We start from the raw sequence: 27,118 nt of genomic DNA, 5'->3' as shown, positions 1-27,118 counted from the left end.
GGATGGCACTGGGTTATGAGAGGCCCGAAGCAACCAGCAAATGGACAAAAGTTTTATAGAACAACCTGAACAGAGGACCACTACAGGCTCTTTATGTGTTAAAAGTGCCCTTTTAGAAAGGATAACCTGGTAACAAAGCAGAGTAAGTGAGAGAGAGAGAAATTAGAAGCAAGGAATTCTGTCCAATTCTAACATTCACATGCCCGTTCAATAAATTGTCAGTACCTGTGGAAGCAGAGACTCACAACAAACCAGTAAGTCCATCTATACGAACAAGGGAGTGGTAAAGACACCGTGAATTATTTTCCAAATATACCTACAATGAAGCTAAAAGGTACACTGAAAACTGTATCAGTAAGAAGTGCTAGTTGATTAATATAAAATTATTTTTTGTTGTTCAGTACTATCCCAAAAGAATGTGGCCAAATTTGGCATGAGCCTAAGTTTTATAGTATAAGTATATACTTCATGTAAAAGCAACATCACAAATAAAGGAATTTATAAAACAATTCAACACATAGCTTCCTTAAATTGCTTTAGTAGTATTACACTATTTACCAGAAGGTAATAGATACATAATTTTTATAAACAGCTATTATGTAAGTGATACTCTTTCAAATTAATGTCACACTTATTCATACACCCATTAAGAACTAGGTATTTATCATCCATACAATAAATTCCATAATCTACATCAAATTTACAAAATGAAGTTATCTCAAATAACTTTCTTCTTTGTAATTAAACAAACTCATTCTAAAGAGAAGAAATGTGAGAAAAAAAATCTCAAGTTTTTGAAAACTAGATTACTCACCAGTAACTTGAGTTATCCTATTGGGTCTTTTCCCTCACAGATCCACCTCTCTTGCCCTTCTGTCCAGCATGAGAATCTTCCTGATGGGCATCCACTGGAACTGAGGGGGCATGCAGTACAGACGTATATGTAAGAAAGTTGGGGGGAGGGGATTTGGGAATGCTAGAGACATGCTTCAGTGCACTTGCTTACCTTCCTGAAATTGGAAATTTCAACGGTTCCTTGGTCCTCGAGGCATTCACAATAACTTCAAAGAATGTGGATCTGTGGAGATTACCCAATAGGAGAACTCCAGTTACTGGTAAGTGATCCAGCTTTTTCTTCTCTAGCAGAATAAGAAGATTAATTTTATTTGAGATTATTAATACACATAGAACTACAGGGGAAAGGGGTGTAAATTCACCAGATAACTGCATATGCATGCCCCAAAGTAAACATCGAAACGTGCTAACTACAATGTCAACGGAAACTTTTGGCACTATCAGAAAAAGAAGGAAAAGAGAATATGATTTGAATGGTTTCATTTTTAAATTCCCACTATAATGGCAGCTATATTTTAATATACAAAAATATCACCTATTAGACTATTCCATTTTACTGAAACAACACCATCACTTTTTAATATTAGTACAAGGATAATTAGTCGATCAAAATCTGCCATTTCTTAACTAGCCACTGTCATTAACATTCACCAAATTTTGGTGTAGAGGCCACAGTGAATTAACAATCTATAAGACTTCAGATAAAAAAACATCAATACAATTCCCTTTTATCACTCAATAAGTCTTTAAAATAGCCATTTGTCACCTATTAAGAAACCAAGCGCACACACACATATAAATGTATGTCAGGCCACTGATAAATAATAATGCTGATTTTAATTTAAATACTTGTACAAAGTAGTACAGCCATAGTTTTGATTAACTGTTATGCTTTTTAAATATTGCCTAAAAATGGTCCTGTCATTAAAAACAACAAAAAACCCCTGACTTCTAATAAAAGGGAAAAAAAAAGGTCTCCTCAGAAGAATTTCATCTTCAAGCTCACATGAAAATATTCTATTACCTTTAACTCAATACATATTAATCAGGTACATGTTCACTTTAACGTACTACAGAAAAGATGGCTTCAAACACTAGTTCCTGTTGAAGATACAGATATGTTTCAGTAATACTCCACCCTATTACCATTATGCGGCAAATAATCATCTACTACCTTCAGGAAACATAAGGTTTTTATGGTTCTTAGTTCCATGGAAACAAATCGAAGATAATGTACAGCTTTTCCTTTGTTTAAAGATTTATTTATTTGACAGAGAGAGAGAGATCGAGCACAGGATGGGTGGTCAGAGGAAGAGGGATAGAAAGTGGGTTGCTCACAATCCTGAGATCAGGACCTGAGCTGAAACCACGAGTCCAACACTTGACCACCCAGACGCCCCAGTTTTTCCTTTGTTTTAAAAGTAAATAGGATACAGACCTGTACCCCTGAAACAAATAATACATTATATGTTAATTAAAGAAAATAAAATACAAAATAAATAAATAAATAAAAGTCGGATAAATTGGTGTATAAACTTATTCAACAAAAACAAGCTGAAAATGTAATTCTAATGAAAATCTTACCTTTCACTCGTTATGACACGTTTGTATTTACTAAAGGTTGACAGCACATGTCAAGATTTTTGCTAGATTCCTACTTAATTTAAAGATATAAATTGTCTTGGAAAAATCATATATTTTTTAAAATAAATCTGAGTTTTAAAAAATAGTAATTACTGCATTTGTTTTTAAATGACCCATTCATACAAACAGAGGCACTAAGACCTCCATTTCTAACTGTAATACAGAAATAAATATCAAAAGGGTCTTCTAATTAACTCTTCTAGATTCCTAGTTAACTTCCATTACCCGAGAGTGAACAAGTACCTATCACAAAGGTCCGACATGTTTGGATTAATAAAACAGATACAGGTGCAATAATCCAAATATTTTATCCTTTTGGTATAAGCTCGAATAAAAGATGTCACTTACTAAAAATTTCCAATTTTTATTTACAGCAAATGCAGTCTCCATTTAGACTCATGAATTTAAAACAAAATCAACTGCATTTTTAAAGTAACTCAAGAGAATTACGATATCTTGAAAATATTTTAAAGTAACCAAAAGGGTCACTTAGAGACCAACATTGAAAGCTGTTTGTTATCATGCCATAAGCTCAACTAACATGGATTTTATCAGAATAACTTAGAAAAGAAATTCCAGAAATTAGGATCCTCTATTAAAAACTATCTTGTGTGAGCTCTAATAATTACAACACTCATCCACAAAAAGGTACTCCTTAGGAATTAAGAACCCAAATGAAGCACTTCAGTAATGAAAATCTACTCCATAAAAATCAATCTGAACTTGTGAAAAAACTGCTCAGAAGAAACTGTGGTAGCTAACTTTCATTTCCAATACTACTCACTGGTTTGGACATTATATTTTGGCTAGAAGCAATTTAAATTACAACTGGTTGTGATGATTCCAGGCACTTTATTTTCTAATTTTCAATTAAGATTTAAAATTCTAATGTAAGGTATTACGGTTGTAAAAGGTTGTTCACAGTAAATCCTGGACTTGGAATCCTGTAACATCATAATAAAATTTAGTATTATACACATATTCACACATATTTAAGTGACGTTATTGATGGCTCATATGTAAACAAACATGGGGGGGATGTGTGTTTATATTTGAATTGAACTAAGTCCATTATGACTTACTGCCCTTTCAGTCCCATTATATACTACCCTCAAGGTCCCCAAATTATAAACACCATCTCATTTCCTAATTAAAATTTTCCTTTCCCTCAGTTTTATCCACTACTTCCCACTACAGCAATCCATAGAGAAACAAACAAAACCAGTACTATTTTCTCATTAACATAAATTAACTTAAAATCAAGACAGCAAAAACTACATTCATCAGTAAAATAAGGATAACAAAAGAACCCAGTTTGCAGGGCAGCAGAAGGAATTAAGATAAATAAAGCATTTGGAAACAATGCCCAGAATCTAACTATATATCAAACTGTTGACATAACCACTCAGATAAAGTTTTCAAATGATTTTATACACCTTTAGAGGAATATAGTCTAAGGACTAAAAGAAATACATAAAGAAATTCTAAACCTACAGATTTATTGTTTGTTATTAATTTTGGTACTATTATTTTGAAGCTATATTCTTTACACTGCACGATAAAGAAAATAGGTAATTTATGTTACTGATTAGAAATTACAATTTACAGCATAAAAGCAGTAAGAACATGTTAATATTAAAATTGAATTTCAAATACCACTATACATTTGTGATTTTTTAGAAATACATATAATTTGGAAATAGTTAATAAAACATTTCAGGCAGCAGTTAGTAAGTAAATCACTATCATTATCACACCAATATATAAATTATATTTGCTAATACTACAAGACAGCTAATACAATATATAAATTACATCTGCTAATACTATAAAAACAAACTGATTAATAGCATTATCACACCAACATATAAATTGTATCTGCTAATACTACAAAACCAGGCATTACATTCGATTTACTTTTACTAAAGGAAGTTACTCGACTTTAAAAGTTGCCAGAAACATTTACACAAATTGTTTTCCATGTTGTAATACCTGATTTTTATAAGCTAGAATTTTACAACTGTTGACAAATCCTAAAATGAAAATATGAGAAAAACAGTATTTATTCATGTTCTTGATTGATGTTTGATGGTAAAGATATTAATATTCAAATTGTTTGGCAGATAAAGGGGAAGGATGACAGCTAAGATCTACCACCCTAGAACCCGTTTTGGTCAGAAGAATTTCTTTTTTTTTTTTTTTTAAGATTTTATTTATTTTACAGAGAGAGAGCGAGCACGTGCACACAAGCAGAGGGAGCAGCAGAGGGAGTGGGAGAAGCAGACTCCCTGCTAAGCAGGGAACCGGCCCTGGGGCTCAATCCCAGGACCCCAGGATCATGATCTGAACTGAAGGCAGATGCTTAACTGGCTAAGCCACTCAGGTGCCCCGGACAGAATTTCTTATTTATCTATTTTATATTTTGAGTTTCCCCCATAAGCTTTCCTTCCAAGAAAGAATTCTGCTAAAAGTTTTCAACTTTAAAGGACAGTGTACTGAGCAACCTTTAAGATGGCCCACAATGATCCCTCCTCTTCCTGGTATGCAAACCCTTCGGTAATCTCCTCCTCTTGAGATGGGCTGGATTTAGTGACTCATTTCCAAGGAACAGAATTTAGCAGAGTAACAGGATATCACTCCCAAATTAGGTTATAAAAAGACTGGCTTCTGTTTTGGGGGCTTTCACTCAGATACCTTGCTTTAGAGTAAATAAGCTGCCATATTGTGAGCAGCCCCATGGAGAAGCCCAGGTGGCCAAGAAATTGATGTCTCTGGCCAACAGCCAGAGTCCTGAGGCCTACCAACAGCCATGTGAGTAACTTGGAAGCAGGTGTTCCTAAGGCCACGTGACAACCACATGAGTAAGCTTGGAAATGAATCCTCCCTCAGTTGAGCTTGAGACCCTGAGCCAGAATCACCTGATAGGCTGCTTCCGAATTTTCAACTCAAAAAAAAAAAGAATAAGATAATAAATGTTTATTATTTTCAGCCTAAACTTAATTTTGGGATAATTTGTTACACAAATAGGTAACTAATACAGAAAACTTTACAAAGTAATTAGTATTAGGCTAAAAGTGATAAATCAAATGCCAATTAGCTATCTAAATGGGAACTCGTAAAAAAATAATATCTATGAGTTGATGGATGGGGTCCCAATTTTGATTTGGTTCTTGGTTTTTAGGTCCAAAAATTCAACCTAAAGCTAAAGCAGATACAATTCAATGACAGAATTCTATCAACCAATATCACCAAACTGATTAATAAATCAGGGCATTTCTTTCCCAGTATCAACATATTCAGACAGGGCCAAAGCATTAACAAAGACTTGCATAATGCATATACTAAGTGTAAAGTAGCTGCCCTGAAACCGGTTGCTGTATCTACAAACCACTTTTTTTTACTTGAATGATGTTAAGAACTAGTTAATATAAAGAAGACTACGTTATTACGACAACCCCAGAATAAAAGTATCACTCTAGTGACCATCAAATAGCATCTCTCACTTCCTACCACCTCTTGTACTATGCTACATATTAACCAATTGTCCAGTGCTATAACGCTGTGTGGTTTTTCTTTTACATCATTTTATGTTCTACTCATTCTTCCTAAGGATACCTTAATCACATTAATTGATCTCCAATAATATTTTGATCTTCCTAATTTAACAGATACCCCAGTTCCCTTAAGAAAGCACCACATTTTATAAACCGTATCTTAAAATGGTATACTTCCATAGACAGTTAATATCATCTATTTTTTATCGCTTCTAGTCCAAGGAAACATTTTCCTGATCCTAGTCCAAAATGTCAGGAGCATTATATGTAATCCTTTATACACCAACTATAGTTAGTATCCAAGTTAACACACAAAAATAACAGCTAATGGTACTCTCAATGCCAACAATCATGCCAGCATGAAAATGAAGTCTTGGGGCGCATGGGTGGCTCAGTCGTTAAGCATCTGCCTTCGGCTCAGGTCATGATCCCAGAGTCCTGGGTTCGAGCCCCGCATCGGGCTCCCTGCTCGGGGGGAAGCCTGCTTCTCCCTCTCCCACTCCCCCTCCTTGTGTTCCCTCTCTAGCTGTCTCTCTATCAAATAAATAAAATCTTTAAAAAAAAAAAAAAGAAAATGAAATCTAACCTTTCTTTACCCTGTGATTATGTTCTTTTTCTCAACTTTTGATATTAAAATTAATCTGACCAGATTCTAAGGCCTGTATTAGTTTTCAAAGCAATTCTTAATAACCATCTCTAAAATGTATAAGTGCGTATTTTCTGTGTAAAACTGATTTTATAAAACAATGGCAAATTTTTCTAACATAAATTCCAATATAGTCTGAAGTCAACAGTGATAGTTTTCAAACTACAGACTATATTCTAAATAATAACTTTGTTTTTCAGCACTCATAAAATCTGAATCATGAATCACATCAGATCCAACATACTCCACAGATAACTATTACTTTACAAACCAAACAGTTTTATGGAAGTGCTGTGATTTGCTTGGTTAGCTGATCAAGAGAGTGCTATGATTCAGTCCTTCTAAAAACAGAAGAGCTTCTTTAAACCATACATGCTCCCCCACCCAATTATGCAATTACATTTACTTAGCACTTAAAAAATTGATACCAAGATGGACCCAATTTTTTAAATTAAGTCTGTTAATTTTTGTACCTACAATCAGGAGCTACCTGTAAAAGTACAGGCTTAATGATAGATTTTGCTAGATAATTAGAGCATTCTTCCTTGAGAAAGTTAGATTACTAACATAATTTTACTCATCTCCTGACCTACCAATATTAACTTCCTTTATTTAACCTACAGATGGAACTACTGTAACTTTCATGAAAAGCTTAGTACAAGCACTATGCAGGATTATTATCTTGTTATAACTTAAAATATAAATTTTAACACCTGTTAAACATTACACAGAATGCAAAGGAAAAATTAAGATTCTATCTGATGAAAGGTCATTTGATACGGCTCACCACATCCTCTCCTTTTGAAAATCTCTTCCCTGTTTCTGTAACATTACACTCTCCTGGGTTTCTTTCTCCTTATTTCTCTTTCTCCTCCAATTCTTTCTTTGTCTTGGTGGGATGCTTTTCTACCATCGCAAAAACGTAGTGATGTTTCTCAAGTTTCTGTCCTGGGTTCTCTCTTCTCATGCTATGCAGTCTATTCTCTCCTTGATCTGTCTTGCCTACTCCCACAGCTTCAACTGGATCATGTATGCTGATGACTACAGCAAGTATATATTTATAGCCCTGTTTTCCTTCATAAACTTAAGCCCCACATATCCAACTGTCTTACAGATCTTCCCTCTCAGATTTCCCTCAGATACCTGAAATTCAACAAATCTACAAGTGAAATATTACCTTTCCCCAAAATTGTCTATCCTATTTCCTATGTCAATGAAAAGCACATTAACCAAGCTGCTTACCTGAGCCAGAATCCTGGGATTCATCCTTGATTCTTCCCTCTCTACAACCCAACTTCCTACTTCCCAGAACCATATCCAGCCACCCATCAAATCCTATAAATTTCCTTCTATATATATCTCGAATCTATTCATTTCTTTCTCCCACTGGCATTATCCTTGTTTAGGCCACTACTGTCTCTTGTGTAGACTTTTGTAATGGCTTCCACTAAATGGTTTCTCCGCCTCTAGTTCAGATTCAACAAACAAGTAAGCATGACATAAGATGGAATAAAATGCTATTGGTTGTGGTTTAAACTATATATTATACTGATGGCAAAAGAAAACATTTTTTAAATTGCTGGAAAAGTTGAGTAAGAATGTAACTTTGGTTAATACAAGTTCTTTTGTCAAGTAAAATGGGCGTAATAAAACATACTCCATTCAACTCACAGGCTCATGAAATAAAATTATATTATATAAATGTTCCTTAAAAAACAAGAAGTGGAAAACAGCTTAAAGCAGCAATCAGATAAATGATAAAGAGCCTTTGCAATTAAGCATTATCAATACCTATGTAAGACATAGTGACAGGCACTGGGAATTTTTATTAATATTATTTAAAATTATTTATTATCATTATTAATTAGGAACTATGCTAAGTTCCCTACATCGTTTATCACACTGAATCATCATCATAAAGCCATAAGGTTATATGGCTATAAATGGCAAGGTGGGGATTTAAGCTGAAATGTGATTCCAGGACAAATGGTACTGCTCTCCAAGAGATTACAGTCCTGGGAAGGAGAAAGCAACAGACACAAAATGATGTCAATACACTATGTAATTACACTTATCACATTTTTGCATAGAATGCTTCAAGAGTAATTGAAAGGACATTCATTCTGGCCTAGAGATAAAGAAATGTTTCTTGAGAGATGATACTTGAACACTCACAAAAACCAAGAAAGAAACTGTGGAGGACTGGAGAATGTGCGGTAGAAGAAACAGCGTAATATACCAGATGGCAAAAGTGGCCTAAAAAAGATCACGACCATGCTTTCTGACAATCCAACCCTGGAAACAGATTGCTCTTTAACTATGGCAAACAGCAAAAAATGCTGTTTTTAACTATTCAATTCTTAAGTCTATATACAGCTTGCCCCACGCTTGCCCCAACAAGCTGTCCCCCAACAGCTTACCATTATTGTACTACTAAAGTGCTTTTTAGATGTTAAAACTTTTACTGGTAAGCCCCAAATGTTTATGTGACAAGCCACATCAGGTTACTAGGAAACACACACACACACACACACACACACACACACACGCACGCACACCTCTCTGCAGGCACAAATAGGGTAGGAAAGAGAAGAGGGAGGTAGGGAGAGAGGGTGGGTAGGTGAGATTATTCCTGAAGCAACTTCTGGAAATGATATCTTTTAGTAAAAAACACTTGTTCTTATGCTCTGGTTTTGTTAGAGCATACCTGAACCCACATCCTTGACAAAAGGAACTGTTATACCCCTAAATTCTATCACCACTCATGTATTTGATTATTTTAGCTAACATTTATTGAGGACTTACTATATGCCAGGCACTGTTGTCAAGTACTTTACAAGAATTATCACATTTAATCCTCACAATTCTATGCGATAGAGCTATTGTCAATTCTATTGTATAAACATAAAAACTGAGGCTCAAAAAGTTGGTTAACTTTCACAAGGTCACACGACCAGTGAGTGGTGGGTGAGACCAATATTTAAACCCAGTCAAGCTCCAGAGTCCAGTCTTCACCACTATAGTATATAACTGCAGGGAACTCTGAAATATTGACTTTTTTTTTTTTTTTTTTGCTTGCCATTATGCTGAATACACATAAAAATTTAAAACGGGGCGCCTGGGTGGCTCAGTCAGTCAAGCGTCTGCCTTCGGCTCAGGTCATGATCCCAGGGTCCTGGGATCGAGCCCCGCATCGGGCTCTCTGCTCAGCGGGAAGCCTACTTCTCCCTCTCCCACTGCCTGCTGCTCCCCCTGCTTGTGCTCACACACTCTCTCTCTCTAATAAATAAGTAAAGTCTTAAAAAATTTTTTTAAACAAACAGGCAGGTGAAAAAATAAAACTAGATAAATTTTCCTGCACCCAAAATATGAATATATAATGGAAGTCCTACACAAGTGGAAGATGGCAAGATTACAATTAAAATGTCAGCTACCAAGGAATAGTACAGAAAAATGCTACGTGATCAGAGGCATTAAGTTACAGAAAATTGGCAAGGAGGGAATACTGACCAAATGTGATAACCACATTCTTATAGATAATGGAATAGCCTTATTTTTACCAAAAAGTATAATTTGATGACATTATGAATTTAATATATTTCTCATCTATAAATTATACTGTTCATTACTCATCTAATCAATGATTATGCAGCTCTAGGTTTTACCAGTCTTGGTCTTTTAAAAAAAAGAGCAAAGTGTCTAATAAGAATGGCGAGAAGAAAGGAAAGATATAGGGAAGGAAGGAAAAAGAAAAGGCTTTTCAAGGGAGAAAGTTTCAAATCCACCCATCACTACACTAAGCTTATTATTAGCTCTTGCCTTTGAAATGTGAGGCTAAGAAGTCCAGTTACAATTAACCTAGCCTGTGCTGAACTGAAGAATTTAAGTGGTAGAAGACTAAATGGATAGAACAGGGCAGTGGTTTAAAAAAAAAAAAAAATGTTCTGATAGCAAAACACTTTTCGAAAATAAAAATTAGAAGAAATCCCAATAAATAAAGTGTATAAGAGCATAGATGATGTGGCTGAAGTGGAGTATGGGAGCATGGAACCCCACTTGCTTGCTCCTATTGAGACAGGCACTGAGACAATTTCCTAAGACTTCAGGGCTCCAATCAACACAATTAAAAACTACTGGGTTCTTCTGAGGGAAAGCTAGTTCATTTCTACCCCTTTACCTGTTGTTTGATTCTAACTGGCAAACACATCTTCTCCTTACTCCCTTATTTCCTGCAACTTGCTCTCTCACAGGTTTCCCAAAGTCAGCCCTGAATGAGCTGTATGGGTGAAGGAATGTATGGTTGTGTACAAATATCAGAAACAGGGATAAGAAGGAGGAAGTGTTAACGGAGGAGGCACTTTTGAATGTAAGAGTTCATGAGGGAAGTGTCTGTTGGTCAGAGAGGAGGCACCATAAACAGAGAGACACCCACACTGACATGCCTGTACACAAATGCACACCCACATGCACACGTACATGCAACCCTGCCTACACATGTGTGCACCCCCAAAAGAGGAAAGCCCTTTGGAAAAAGCAGTTCAAATGGAATGAGTACCTCAGAGCCTTGCCCACCTCACTATCTTATCCTGAAAAAAAAAAAAAACTAGAGCAGTGCTTCTCAAATTTTAATGTGCATACTGAATAATCTAGGGATCCTGCTGAAATTCAGGTTCTGACTCATAAATCCTTGGTGGGACCTGAGCTTCTACATTTCTTTTTTATTTTTTTAACGTTTTATTTATTTAAGTAATCTCTACACCCATCGTGGGATTTGAACTCACAACCTTGAGATCAAGAGTCACATACTCCTCCAACTGAGCCAGCTGACACCCTGAGATTCTGCATTTCCAAAAGCTCCCAAGTGATGCCTATGCCAGTGGTCTTTGGACCACACTTCAATAGCAAGGGTTTACAAAACAGTATGCCCCAACAAGTTTTGTATTATAATAGAAAAACAAAACAAAACAAAACCCAGTCAAGTACGATTGAGAACTGCTCAACTAAATAAGCTAAACAAATTCCACTGGAGAACTTCTCAGAACTTGCAATTCATTAAACTCCAAAAAGATAGGATACACCGTATTTTCCAAACTCTTGGCTTCTTTTTTGCAAAGACATTCCTTAGGACCAGTGTTTGTGAAGCACGCTGAAGCAGAGAGAGAATCAAGGCAAGATGAGGGCTATCTTGAGAAGTCAGAAAACTCCCGATTTAGAAGTCTCCTCAGCGGGAAGCCTGCTTCTCCCTCTCCCTCTGCCCCTGCTTGTGTTCCCTCTCTCGCTGTGTCTCTGTCAAATAAATAAATAAAAATAATAAATAAATAAATAAATAAATAAATAAATAAATAAATAAATAAATAAATCTTTAAAAAAAAAAAACAAACAAGAGAGGGAGACAAACCATAAGAGACTCTTAACGCTAGGGAAAAAACTGTGGGTTGCTAGAGGGGAAATGGGTGGGGGGGGATGATAGGCATTAAGGAGGGTACTTAATATAACAAGCAATACATGTTATATGCAGCTGATGAGTCACTAAACTTTACCCTGAACCTAATAATACATTATGTTAACTAAATTCGATTTAAATAAACAAACACTAATGTCCACGTGTAAAAGAAAGGAAACACATTTTAGAAGTAGCTATCTCTGGGTGGAGAGATGTTATGATGGGCATTCCTATTTTCCTTCTATTTCTTTAGTATCTTCAATGAACATGTAATACTTTTATCATCAGAATGAGAGTTACTACCTTAAGAAAAAAATAACTTTATCCCCCATGCTCAGGTTATTTATATTCACACTTGAAACAATTATTTTATTCAGATTTACAGAACAGATGAAACAAAAAAGATTTTCTAGTAAAGGAAGAACTGCTGGTGGAGTGAAGAAAATAAAGAATGCAAGCAAGGTAGGAAAAAAAAAAGGCAACCTAGAAATGACTATTAGTGAGGAGACTTTGGGCCTTGGGGAGATCAAAGATAAATAGCAAAAAAGGATGGAAAAAGATGAAAGAAGTCCAAAACAATTTTGCCTTCTCTGCAAATGTACCTAGAGCTCTACTTCTTGAGCAATCACCTTACTGTCATCAAATATTATCTACTTGCTGCTATTAGAGGTTGATCATCCCTAGTACAACCTATAAAGTATGACAGTGTGCAGAAGAACCCTGATCAGACTATAAAACATGTAAAAATGAAGTGGTTTAACTCATGTCTAAAAATTGCCAGTGGGCTGCATAAATTTTTTATCATTCATATACACACATATAGTCAAATTGGTTATTAATTATACTATTAATGACTCTTATTGTGTCACCATAAAAGAGGGAAATAATATTTACAGGGATTTTTCTTCTAAGAAATACTATATCAAAGAAGTCAGGATAACTACAGCACAATAAATGTTACTATAAAAAACATCAAAATGAAGTTTGTTAACATTTGCACTTCAAAAATATTATTTTGGGGGCTGTCATTTTGTTCTTCATTCCCTATACTGCTAGCCCAGTTTTAACATAAATTCTTGTATTAGTTGTAAGTAGTAGGTTTAATGCTAGAAATTATCAAGATGTACAGCACTAGATCTAGGTATACAAAATTTACAAGAAATCCTTAAGAAGTTACTTGCTTGCAAATTTAAATGTTACCACAGCAAGGTGATAAAAAGGGCTGGAAATCCAAATATCTGAATCCAACATTAACAAGTTATTGCCTTTTAAACAAAGTTACAATCTTTCCAAGCCTGTTTTCTTACCTGCCAGAATGATACTAGGGCTAGAGCCCTGGGTTTCAACAAAAAGACCTCACCCAGCAAACCGCTACGCTTTACCTGTCAGTTCTCAGTAAACAGCAACAAGAAAACTTAGCTGAAAATCCCAATCAAGAAGGATTTGCAAACAATGGTGGCCTCAACCTATTTCAAAAGTTTTAATATCCAACACTTTTACCCCAAACCCCTCAAGATCTCTCCTCTGAAGACAATCTTATCCATCTACTATTAAGGTTTCAAGTTATAAAAACTAGCCTGTCTCAGGAAATGACTAAACACCATGGAAGCTCTTGAAAGGTTTCTTACAGCTCTAAAATTCTTAGTAATTCTGTAATTTCCCATAATTAACAATATTGCAAATGGAGTGCCTACTGAATCTTCTAAAACAGATGATTATCACAGATCATGTAACAAAAGGTACAGATTTTAATAACCATGAAAGCCAATAAACAAAACACTGTCAGTATTAAGTAAATATTTGTTAACTAATTTATTTTTAAATTCACAATGACATATTTTACATACTTGCAATACCACTAAAATTACAAGCTATAAAAGATTATTAAGGAAAAATGTGTCTTTAAAAAAAAAACACCTGTTTCATTAAATCCTTGAATGAAAACTTGACACCCCACAAAATGCTAATCTTTCTACCAAAATATGCTGGCCTTCTAATGCCTTGAAGAGGAATAAGCAAAGAAACCTTTCACTCAAATAGAGTTTTATAAACCTCTTTATCAGAAACAAAAGGATGAAAAGATCAACTAGTAGTCAACCTGCATTTCAATCTAGGATCTAACACTAATCTGCGATTGGACGACCATCTTCCTCTCCTCCTTACAGTTTGATGAGCAAATGGAAGGATATATAGGAAAGCATTCTGAACACAGAAAATCACCACATGAATGATAAATAATTTATTCTACCCCCCCAGAAACCACAATAACAAAATTAATTTTGTAGCAATACGTTATAAATATTCTTTCAAATATATACCTTAATAGTAATGGCTACCATTTAGTGAGCCACTGTAATTAAGGCTTTACAGAAATTAACTCATTTAATTTTCTCAACAATGCTTTAAAAAAAAAAAACCTGAGTAGCACACTGAAAATGACTGCCAATATAATCAGTAAGATAGCTGAAAATTTAACATCTGTTAAATTCAGTAATGTAGTCCCATTATAAAATGTTATTCTCAAAAAAGATGGTTTCTGGGATTATTAAATATTAAATATATATACATTTAACAGTCTACCATCCTATGTAAATTTGTCACAGGCAAATAATTTTAGTTCTCTGAAATCTTACTTCAATTATATAACAATTATCTTAAAAACAGCAGTTCCTTTTTAAAATATACAAATTTATATACACATAGACCTATACAAGGAGAAAAAGAGAGGGTTTTACCTAGTGATGTGGCAGTTTCATTTGGCTTAAATTTCTTAAGAGAAAGCTAATCGATCAAATTGGAAATTGGCCATGATGTTAGAACACACTTTACCAAAAGGGCTTGACTCACAATGACTATGCCAATAACTGACTTCATTCTTAACTTGAGCACAGGACTTCTCCAAAAACTAGGAAAATTAATTCTAATGTTGGAAAATTAATTCTAAATTCCTTCTTCTTTTTACTCATTAGCATATACCATTTATCTATCTTTCCTAGAATTCAAACTCTCAAAGAGGGTGGAACTGGGTCTCAGTCCTAGTGTAATTCCTGGCATATGGTACGTTTTCATTAAGCATATGCAGAATTCTAGAATTTTGTTCACTACCATTTACTTCTGATAATTCACACAGAATTCCAACTTCTTCAAAGCTTATATATTAAAAAAATAATAACTTTTCCTTTCTAATATGTATATTCCTCTTTCAACAAACTTTTCTTGAACACCTATTATTTCCCAGGCACTTTGTCAAGCATCTTTGAAAAAGGTAACGAAAAGCTCTTATTTCCCTTAAGAAACTCACAGCATAACTAGAAAGTAAATACATACATGTAGCACAACTATAATACACTAAATGATATAATGAAGATAAGCATCACAAACTGAGGGACTATTTAGATTCTAAAAAGAATACGGCTACTCTCACAACTTTAACCAAAGAGCCACCCTCCTCCCTCTAGATAATTCGTCCTCTTAGAATACTCAGCTTCAGGGCACCTGGGTGGCTCAGTCCTTAAGCATCTGCCTTCAGCTTGGGTCATGATCCCAGAGTCCTGGGATGGAGCCCCGCACAGGGCTCCCTGCTCCGCGGGAAGCCTGCTTCTCCCTCTCTCACTCCCCCTGCTTGTGTTCCCTCTCTCACTGTGTCTCTCTCTGTCAAATAAATAAATAAATAAAAATTTTTAAAAACTTTAAAAAAAAAAAAAAAGAATACTCAAGCTTCATGAGAAAGGCACAAATCAAGCCTGAATTTATGAGGGAATGCTAAAGCTTGATGAAGATCACAATCAGAGGTATGCACAAAAGACAAAGGAAGGCATGTTTCGGATGGGTCAAGGAGAAAAGAGACGTGAACTACGTTTTGAAGAATAAGCAGTTAACTAGGTAGGCAAAACGATAACAGAACTGTAGAAAAATATCAGCAACTAATCCTGTTAGTCTGACTCTGGACAACTGGAAACAGTAAAGAAGCACAAGATGAGGGAAAATTCCAATATTTCTTTAATGTCTGCCTAATTTCTACAGTTGTATAGGCGTCTGCTAATTTATGTAACTGATTTATCTTTAAAAGTAACAAGTTCATAGGTAAAAGATTATCTCAATCATAAGGTAAAAATTAGTTCCATTTTAATTATAATTACTTTGTTCCATTAACTTTAAGCTCTGTAAATTCAAAAACAAACACAAAATTTTAATTCTAAACGATTTTTCAATTAAACAATCTCCAATATCACAAATCTATGGTATATTCTAGTTTTTGACAAGCACTCGATATCAACTATCTTTAAATATCACTCAACAGAAAACTTACAATTTAGTATATTTCATAATACACTGTACTCTTTCATGACTTCGGCAGTTTACTTTAGTCAAGAAATACTTCTCATTTTTAGCCATGCTACGCAAATTTCAATAATGTGAATAACAAGACCTACATAAGTGTTGTGAGATAATAAAAATAATAAACTCTAAAGTTATGCCATAAAAATGCTAAGGTATTCATGCACATTAGCATCCTTGAAATTGAGAGGCAAATTATATTTTTTTACTTGCACACATACAAAAACAAATATAGTAATAGAAAAAATATGTAAAAGAGATGCACTAAGTTCTTTACGTTCTCAATCTTCAAAAACAACCACATATTGTGTTATAACATTATTGTGTTATAAAAATACTATTTCCATGTTTAAAGACAAAGATATGAAGACTCAGGGTCACTCATCTCAGTTACTAGTCTAACTGTGAACACTTGCTTTGAATCAAATAATAGCATCAAAATACAAAACAAAATTGTGAAAAATTTTTAAAAAGTAATGCTAAAATATATACCTACAAATTATGGACAAAATAGCCTGCTAACACGTTCGCAATCTTAAAAGTTATTGGGGGGTGCCTGCCTGGCTCAGTCGGAAGGGCATGCGACTCTTGATCTCGGGGTCGTGAGTTCAAGCCCCATGCTGGGTGTAGAGATTACTCAAAATAAATAAGTAAACTTAAAAAAAAAAGTTATTGGAAAAGCAATGCTAGGTGTCAAAGAGCAATAGTAAAATTTAAAGGAACGTTAGCTGAAGAAGTTTAAATGCCTATAATGTTCCAAATATTTTCTAGCTTCTGGGGATGCCAAGGGTAAGAGTGCCCAGAAGGACAGATAAACATCTAGACAATATTACCACAACATGGTGATTCTCTAGGAATAATTACATATACATTTACATAGATTGAATCAATAAAACAGTTGGGGTAGGGAGGTTATAATCCCAGAAGGATTTAAGAAAGGGCCATTTGATAAAAATACTTCAGTGCTGATGCAGCATTAGATTGGTTAAGCTATGCAGCAGGAAACGAAGCTAGCTAGGAAGGCAGTTCAGAGATAGATCATATAGCCCTGAATACCATACTCAGGAGCTCAACCTTTATTCAATAAAGAGGTCTTTATTCACTGGAGATCTCGCTTTTTTTTTTCTTTTAATAAAGGGACGAACATAATCACATAGTTTCCAAAAAACATACTGAAGATAATGTTAGCAGCACTGTGGAGAAGAGACCAATTTGTCATAATTCATGAGAGAGATGACATGGGCTTCTAAAGTACGCAACATAAACTGGAAAAAGGACAGATCTGAGAGACAACCCAAAGACGGGACATGAGGGATGACGATGAGTTAGAATCAAACTTGAGACAATGATAGTTTCTGACTTAGATTCCAAAAGTTTATGCCACATACAAGTGAAGTATATAGAGAAGCCAGGTTTCAGTGGGCAGAAATTGATTTAAGAGATATACAAGAAAAACTAGGAATAAGTCGTGTTAGAGACATCAAAAAGGGAGAATTTCAATTAAAAAAAAAAAGGCTACCAACACCAAATTCTATGGAGGTAACATGGGAAGAAGAGTGAGATTAGGCCACTGAGTTTAACAAGTAGGTCACTAGGTTATCAAGGAGATCTTACTCAACGAAGTATAAATGAAAGGAAAAGAATGCCTGCTGAAGTAAATCTGTTGGATGTAGAAACCCAAGCTAGTAAAACCCTACACCAGCAGTTCATAAACTTTTTGGTCTCAGGCTCTCTGTACACTCTCAAAGTTAAAAGAACTTTAGTGTATGTAAGTCTTATCTAGCAAGAAATAAATTACTATATTAGAAATAAAAACAGCTAAAATTTAAATATATATTAGTTCATTAAAAAAATAAAAAGCACATTTTAACATAAATATTTTTATTTTAAGAAACCCTGTATTTTCCAAAACAAAAGTAATTTTGTGTGAAGAGTAGCACTTGCATACTTTTGCAAACCTCTAATATCTGGCTTAACAGAAGACATCTGGACTGTCATATCTACTTCTGCATTCAATTTGTCGCAATAGGTTGGTTCAGTTCAAGAATATGAAGAAAATCTGGACTCCCACAAATATGCAGTTGAATAGGGAAGAGTATTTTAGCAGCCTTTTCAGATAATTATATCCATAATTGTATCCATAATTATCTGAAAAGAAACAAGTAGTTACTTCTCAAAGGTTAGTTGCAATGTGAAATCTGAAACCCCATCAACAAAGTTCTCATAGTTGTCCCTTAAAATCTATTGGTTTATTTTGTACTTTAAATGGATTATCTATGCATGGTTTTGTAACATCATACATTAGTTATTAGAAAATACTGGTTCACTGAGTTATGCAAATCCTCCAAATACCAACAAATTTCATGATAAAATAGAAATTATGTTCACTGGTATCACCACCTAATTTCATCTTTCAAGTAATAGGAACTATAGTGGTTACACATTTTCAAAAAACTCTAGTTTTTACTTGAAAGCTCAATGTTTATCATTGGCAACAAATACTATCAATTGTTTTCACGTCAAGGAAAACAATTCACTGTGTTCACTTTCGAGAAAATATGTGGTACATATCCAAGTCTGAATAGCCATAGTCTGTCAGGCATTCTCTCAAGCAAAAACGATGTTCTATGAAAAAAGCAGCTAGTTCTGCCTGCAGCTCCAACAACTACACAAATGCTTTCCCTTCAATCAACCACTGTATTCTGGTATGCAGTAGAAGTGCTTTACTTGTACTTTCCAGTTCATCAGACAATATTAAAAAAGACACGAGACTTCCTAAAATTAGTAACTTTTACTGCTTCGTCAAGGGAATACATTCTTAAGTGAAACTGGTGTTATTTTTACTTCACACACATAGTAGTGAAGATTATGATAAATATAGATAACAATTTGGTACCCCTGCTTTGATTCATGCTAAGGGGCCAGTAGTTTTACCCACCCTTGCCTTTGCACCACCACTGCAGTGTCAACACAGCAAAAAAAGGCAAATAACATCTTAATGTGATTTTGAAAATAGTTTAGACCTTACAGACTCCCTAAAAGGGTCTCAAGGATCCCCAGGATTCCTCAGATCACACTTTGAAAACCACTAATCGAACCACTAATCACTTTAGGAATTTCTCTGTAAACAATGAATTCCTGTGACTACACTAACCCAAGATATGAAGACGAAAACCAACCAACCAACCTCCTAGAATAAGGAGTCTCTGAACAACAACAGCTGTGTGGTAGCTAGAAAGGCTCCTCAGACAGGTAAGGGAGGCTGGGGAACTCTGCATTTCTGAAAAACAAACTGACTTAGATGGCCCTCAATTTTTTTCTCCCATTCCTACATCAAGAGTAGGAGAATCTGAGACAAACCTCAAATTAGAAGACAGAAAGCATATATGATAACAATAATACTGAAAAGATTTTAATCAGATAATTGGCCAGGACTCTGGGATCATGACCTGAGCCAAAGGCAGATGCCCAGGAGACTGAGCCACCCAAGGCACCCCAACACTACTTTTTTTAAGTGAGAAAATTTTAACCTCTCTGACGTATACATAAAGATTTACTAATACTATTTCACGTATAGAATTTGATACAATTCAAAGTGTTTCTGATTTGACAACAAAATCATAAAATTTTACAAAGGAAACATCTATTTGCTCACCATTGTATGTCCAACACCTAGCTCAACCCTTATATAAAATAAGATGTTCAGTAAACACTGCTGAACACTGAAGTAGTTGAAATGGTTAAGAACACAGGTCGCCAGACACCTAGTACAACTAGTGTTCTTTCTTCCATGTGAAATCTTTTTCATTGTTCTCTAAAACAACATCTCTAAAAAATCTAAGTAATAAATCTATTACAACTTATCCTGAGAAAATATAACATTACCTGTTATACTTTAAATTACACCTGAAAGTCCACTATAGACTAGGTGTCTTATATGTTCTCATTTAGATCACATTTCAAAATCAAAACAAATAGCTTCATCATACTCATTTTTAAATATCTGCCATCTGAGTCAAGCAGTAATTCCCATTCCTATATGAAGTGGCAATAAGATACTATTTTAACTCAATCATCATACATTGATTGTACTACCCTTATACACACTAAATTTTCTCTGATGATTCAGAATGGTTCTTAATTTCCTAAAGTTTCTGAGGTTTATATTTGAGACACTTATTGTCTTATAAAAACTTGAGATATAAAGATGAAGGAGACTGTATAGTACCTTTGATAGTAATTTGTCACCGTAGCTTTTTCTTTTTTAAATGTTTTCTGTCAGTATGACATTTATCATTGCTTCTCTCACAAGAGCACAATGTAGAAAACTTCAGGTAACTTGAACTATCTAGTTATTTAGATTCTGGATAAAAAAAGAGATTAATCAAATTTAAACTAATTAAGGCCAGCAAGCACAAACCTGAAATTCAATCACAGAAATGGCATAAATTTAAAGAATATAACTGATAAATTTAGGAATTGAAGCTACTTCAAATCATGTTTCATTTTAAAATACGACTATGAATATGACCTCATTTCATTGCATACAGTTATTTTGCAGAAAATCGTGACCTACCAAGGATACAGCCAAAAAAAAAAAAAGGGTCTTCTGTTGATATATAAAGGATTTGAACTTGATATTCCTTAAAAACAAAATTGTCAGTAAAGACTTCGGAGGGAGATCATGGGCTCCGTCTTCTCTGGAGGTTTAAAAAAAGACAAGACTTTTCAGATGTCTGGGATGGCTGAGACTTGGCCTCACATTTGGCGACTTCCAGACAGAATCAGTTCAAAGGTCAGTTTGACCCAAGCAATTCAAGTCCCGTAGGTCAGTCACGCAAACAAGTCATTAGCAAACTGCATCTTCTGCTCTGCCGCTATCCAGTCCCTGCTTTGATAATCGCCAACCTTACCCATGAAACTACCCTAACTGCTAATTAACATGCCAATTGTACAAAATTATTTCTTCCACCTCCTGAAACGTTTGCTTCTCACTAGTATTCTGCAATCCTGTTTTTCTAACATTACCAGAGAGGGAAATATTTTGTGGTGCAGTCAATATCTGCCCTATTAACAATGACCTGTTCCATTATTCTATCCAAACATGGATTCCACTCTGAATTGCAGAAACAGTGGCAGGAAAATAACAGATAACACAGAAATCAGAGCTCTTAGGTTTAACTTAGGGCCAAAATCAAAAGAGAAGAGACAATTCAGAGAGAGGAAGGAGGAAGCTGAGAGGGTCGTAGTGTAGAACACTTACTTTTAGGAACAGAGAGTCCCTTAGACTTCTGGTGAGTTGCCCAGAGCCTCTTCAGTTTCAATCCAAATGACAATGCTTCTCTGAGTCCTCCTCAAGTAATGTTTCCACCACTAAAAATTGGATCTACAAGAGCTCAGATGTACTGGTAAAAAAATATCAGGGGCCCCCATGTGGGCCTCAAGCCTCTTTTAAACTAGGCCCACTTCTCTGTCCTGGGCCAACTCCCCTGTGCACTATATTCCTTCTTCTTCCAGGTGCCAGGTATTCAGCCTGTTTCTTCTCTTCTGAGCTGCCACCACCTACTCTATTTCTCAGGGTTCCTCTAACCCCAAGACTGGCTGTGGAGTAGGACAACAGCTTCCCCCCTTCCTTGCTGTCCCTGCAAATAAACATATAGGCTCTTCTAATTTCAGTATTTTTTCTAATGGCTACAAGAAAATAGAGAGGGAACAACAAAAAGCAACAACATCGTACCAGAGATTAAGATTATAATAATTGTCTCCACTTTAAAGTTCCTGCCTCCAAAAACCATTTTCTGAAAATTGATTGAGTGTTTTAAGAAGTACAAAGTACTAACATAGATACACAAATATATTCTAAACCAAATCCAACCTTATATAAAGATATACTCTACTTTTCAAAACACTTAAATCACGGGTCCAAAAATAGTTGCCACATTCACTTTAGCAAATAGGTGCTTTTTTTCTTTTTAGAATGGTCTATCATATTTCCTTGAATTTAGAAGATGTTTTAAAGTTTGCTTCTTAAAGGATATCATGAAAAATGCTCAATACGTTTTATCCTATGTAAATGAAAATTAATATACAAAAAGCACATTATGATCCACAAAAAGACAGGTATGTCAAAAGCAGCTAGCTTCACTAAGCAAATCTTAAAATTTAAGTAATTGCCAACCATTTGTCTCTACCTTTTAGAAAAATTTAATAAATTGCTGTAAATGGGGTTTAAAAATCTGGATATCTCATTTTTAGAAATCTAACTCCTACTGAATAAATTAATGTCAGTTTCGAGTAAGGCCTTTTTTAAAGCAACAATATATCACATCAGGATACGTACACTCGTGTGACAGCATAGTTTCTAAAAGACTTTCTAATATCAAAATACATGATATCTAAATATTAACCTATAAATCACATTATTACAATAAATTCAAAGGCTACTTTCCTATAAAGGTGAAGAAACTGTAACCAAGTGTTGGCAGATCAAGAATGTCAGACTTTGAATTTCCTCTCCAATTTTCTTTATCCACTTAACTCACTTAAGTGGTTTTTTAAAAAGAATGACCTATTATACTGTAAGCCTACAATAAAGTAAAGACTGAAAATAGGCAGAGATCATTTCATCTCATTTGTATAGTCTAAGAGATTGCCATTTAATCAAACTAAAAACATTCAGATACTTTAAGTAAAAATGTGTCCCTGTGACTGGGCTCACCTCCAACTATTTATAAAATCTTAGAGAATAAGAATAAATATACTAACCAAAACCTTGATCTGACCCTTCCAGACATCTATACTAAAAAAAGAAAAATGAAATTTAACCTATTGTGTATTCTATAATCAGATTTTTTTTTTGAGGAACGAAATTAAATTACATCTTTTGCTTCTAGAGGATTTCATGGTTTTTCTTTGATTCCTACACACTAACACAACAATGCAGCCAACATTATTATACCCGGAATGGGGAGGGGGGGCATTACACCCAGCAATACGAGTTAAAATCGCAGTAGCTAATGCCTCCCTTAAATAATTTATTCTCTCTTGGCAGCAAATAACGTTACGGCCTCTTCAATTACCCAACACCGCAAACCATCGCTTGGGTCGCGATCAATCTGACCCAATTCCTATCGCGGCCACCACCTCAGTCTCGCCTCCTCCCGCCGGGTCTGCAAGTGTCACGGGAGGGGGCGGCAGCCGCAGGGGCGTCCTCTGCGCCGCGACCCGGGCGGCCGACGGCGCGCGGGGCAGGCCCGGGACTCACCGGGTGGAGGTGCCCTTCCGCACATCGCACATCATGCACTTGAAGGCCTCGGCGCTGTTCCGGAAGGTGCAGACGCTACAGTCCCAGTAACCCTCATCCGAGGACGGCTTCGGCTGCCGCTTCGGCCTGCAGGACACAACACGGACACGACGCGGCGCGGGGTCACCAGCAGGCCGCGCCCGGCGCCCGGGCCCCGCGGCCGCCCCCGCCCCGCCCCCCGCCCCAATTCCGCGACCCCCGCCCGGCGGGCCCCCGGCGCGCCGCGCTCCGGCTCGGAGTGGGAGGGAAGTCAGGAAGGGGGAGGGCGCGGGCGCGGCCGCAGTCGCCGCCGCTCTGACACCCCGGGCTGCCGCTCCGGCCGCCGCCATCGCGGCTCCATTGTGGGGCGGCCGGCGCCGGCCCCTCACGCGGCAGCGCTCGCGCAGCAGCGGCGCCGGCGCCGCCCCCGTTCTGGCCCCGCTGCCCGGGCGGCGAGCGAGACCGCCGCCCGAAACCCGGCGCGAGGGCCCCGCCGCCTGCACAGTCCGGGCCCCGGGGGCCCGGGCGCTGTTACCTGGTCGGGCTCTTCTTGTCTCCCATGGCTTGGCTACAAATGCTCGCCGAGAGTCGCCGCCGCGGCCGCTCTGTTTGTCAATAAGGAGGATAATAAGCCGGGCGGAAGCGGGCGGGGGAGGAGGGAGGAGGGGGCGGGGAAGGCCGCACCGCCGAGCTCGGGAGCCGCCGCCGGATCCCACGCAGCCTCCAGCTGTCGGGGAAACTCCTGCCTGGGCGCACGTGACCCGCGCCGGCCAACCAGCGGCGGCGCCGGAGACTTCAAACGCGGCCAGCGCGGCCCAGCACCCGCGGCGAGTTCGCGGGCGGGCGGCGTGGGGGTGGCCGCTGCAGCCCGGGGCGCCGCCGCCGCCGCCGCCGCTTCCTCGCCCCGCTCTCCGCCCTTCCCCACCGCATCCCGGGGTGGCGGGGGTGGCCACCCGCTCCCGAGCCCCTCTGGCGGGGGATGCTCAGTCATCCCGCGGGAAGTGTGCTCCCAGGTGGGGCCGGCGCTCGGAGGTCAGCCCAGCTCGGGAGGAGTGCCCGGGCGCGGTCTCCAGGTAGATCCGCTTTCCCCGCCTCGGCGGCCCTCGGCTCTTCAGACTCAGCCCGAGGGATACCTGGGGGAAGGCGGGAACCACCTTTGAGCGCCATTGCTAGGTGCCTTAAAATACTGATTTTCTGTACGCACATCTCTGCCAAGAAGGTATTGTGGCCCTTAATTTAGAGGAAACGAAACCGAGGCTCAAGAGGTTAGGTGACTTCCTCTGTATTATATAATTAGAAGGTGACAAAGCCAGGAATTTAACCTTGGTTTTAATTCCAAATGCACTCTTTTGGCCCCTTAGAACCCTACAGTAACTGCTTTAAAAGAAAACAAAACAAAAAACTCATAAGCCCTTTTTTTTAAAAATAACGAGTTTACATATTCCGAGTGCTATCTGTTGACTAAGAAAGGAACACCTTTCTCCCAAGTCTCATTATCTCAACGTACCAGGTGCCCTCATCTCATACTAGACTCTAGCAACAACCATCCAACTGGTCTCGGAAGCTCTAGCCCCGCACTTCCCCAATCTATTCGGTGATATACAGCCAGATTAAAAATAAGAAACTGACAACCTTAGGCTACCACTCTGATCCAGTACTTTGCTAAGACTCACAGACTCCATAGCTTGGCATTCAAAGATTTCTACTTTCTCCCTACTTCCCTATCCGACTCCCCATCAGAAAAGCTGCCTCCTGACAAAGACAACAGATGAAATCATGTATTCCTTTCCCAAAACTCTTCCTTTACCCACATGGCTGGCTTCTGCATAAAATATTTTCCTCTTCTCTCAGCTTGTACTGTTTCTACCTATCTTTCTAGTTTCACAGCAAGTCCGAATTCCTGATCTTAATAACTGAAAGAATCTTAATGTACTGTAAAGGAACTAGTAAAGTCAGAATTCCCAGGTTCTCAGCCCCTTCACTGATGGACCTTGGAAATTGTGCTTAAGTTCTGTAATTCTCAACTTCATCTGCAAAATGGTATCTATAATTATTATGAGGTTGTGCAATTAATAAAAAAAAATAGCTAACATTTTTTTTTAGCATTATATGCCAGGCGCTTTGTAAAGCTCTTCACACGAATGCCTTATTTTTTTTTATTTTTTAAAAGATTTTATTTATTTATTTGACAGAGAGAGACCCAGCGAGAGAGAGAACACAAGCAGGGGGAGTGGGAGAGGGAGAAGCAGGCTTCCCGCGGAGCAGGGAGCCTGATGTGGGGCCCGATCCCAGGATCCTGGGTTCATGACCTAAGCCAAAGGCAGACGCTTAATGACTGAGCCACCCAAGTGCCCCAATGCCTTATTTTTTAAAAATTTTTTATTGTTATGTTAATCACCATACATTACATCATTAGTTTTCCATGTAGTGCTCCACGATTCATTGCCTGTGCATAACACCCAGTGCTCCACACAGAATGTGCCCTCTTTAATACCCATCACCAGGCTAACCCATCCCCCCAACCACCTCCCCTCTAGAACGCTCAGTTTGTTTTTCAGAGTCCATCATCTCTCATGGTTCGTCTCCCCCTCCAATTCCCCCCTTCATTCTTCCCCTCCTGCTATCTTCTTTTTTTTTTCTTAACATATATTGCATTATTTGTTTCAGAAGTACAGTTCTGTGATTCAACAGTCTTGCACAATTCACAGCGCTCACCGTAGCACATACCCTCCCCAATGTCTATCACCCAGCCTCCCCATCCCTCCCACCCCATCCCCACTCCAGCAACCCTCAGTTTGTTTCCTGAGATTAAGAATTCCTCATATCAGTGAGGTCATATGATACATGTCTTTCTCTGATTGACTTATTTCACTCAGCATAACACCCTCCGGTTCCATCCACGTCATTGCAAATGGCAAGATCTCATTCCTTTTGATCCCAATGCCTTATTTTTAAAGGACTCAAAGTATTATGCAAATATTCTCGTCAACAAGCCTGTCCCTTCATTTGAAAGACAAGGAATTTAGGGCCCAGGTTAAATGGTTTTTCTTTCATGAAAAGGCCAGACTTAGAGCTCAGTTACTCGTCTTTTACTAAACCATGATTTCTGATTAAATCACCCCAATTTACAGGGGTTCCTGAACTCACTGCACCATCTGTGCTTTTTGAAAGTGTCACTTATCCAGACTCTGACATCAAGTTGGAAACCTTGAGGAATATGATTGAGAAAAGCATATAAGAGATCTAAGGCCTAGTCTTCAATCTTTCAGTAATACAATGGGTAAACTTAGGTAAGTCGCTTCCAATTTTCCATCTGTAAAATAAAGGAGTTAAAACTATTATTTTAAGGTCCCCTC

The 27,118-nt window shown here is 37.3% G+C and overlaps 1 protein-coding gene across 9 annotated transcripts in view; it reads right to left on the bottom strand.

The window, feature by feature from the left end:
- The window catches only part of YAF2 (YY1 associated factor 2), a 70,327-nt gene extending 45,838 nt beyond the window's left edge, over positions 1-24,489 (bottom strand). Inside the window, exons 1-6 of one of the 9 annotated variants that reach the window (XR_012375111.1) lie at positions 24,298-24,489; positions 23,745-23,870; positions 21,744-22,122; positions 20,709-20,843; positions 1,007-1,139; positions 815-914 (exon numbers count right to left, since the gene is read on the bottom strand). Coding sequence is in view for 3 of the 9 variants with exons in the window: in XM_025883231.2 (XP_025739016.1) it covers positions 1,007-1,078; positions 23,745-23,870; positions 24,298-24,323 (224 nt within the window). In the remaining 6 variants the exon portion in view is untranslated. The remainder of the gene's footprint in view (positions 1-814; positions 915-1,006; positions 1,140-20,708; positions 20,844-21,743; positions 22,123-23,744; positions 23,871-24,297) is intronic. The other 8 variants (XR_012375110.1, XR_003210399.2, XR_003210396.2 and 5 more) reach the window with 8 other exon arrangements.
- Positions 24,490-27,118: the final 2,629 nt, after the last annotated feature.

This window comes from Callorhinus ursinus, unplaced genomic scaffold (genome assembly GCF_003265705.2).
Source record: "Callorhinus ursinus isolate GAN/ISIS: 27379988/994484 unplaced genomic scaffold, GSC_fseal_2.0 scaffold44, whole genome shotgun sequence".
Classification (NCBI taxonomy): domain Eukaryota; kingdom Metazoa; phylum Chordata; class Mammalia; order Carnivora; family Otariidae; genus Callorhinus; species Callorhinus ursinus.
The sequence above is the reverse complement of the archived record's forward strand: the minus strand, read 5'-3'. Positions and strand labels throughout refer to the sequence as shown.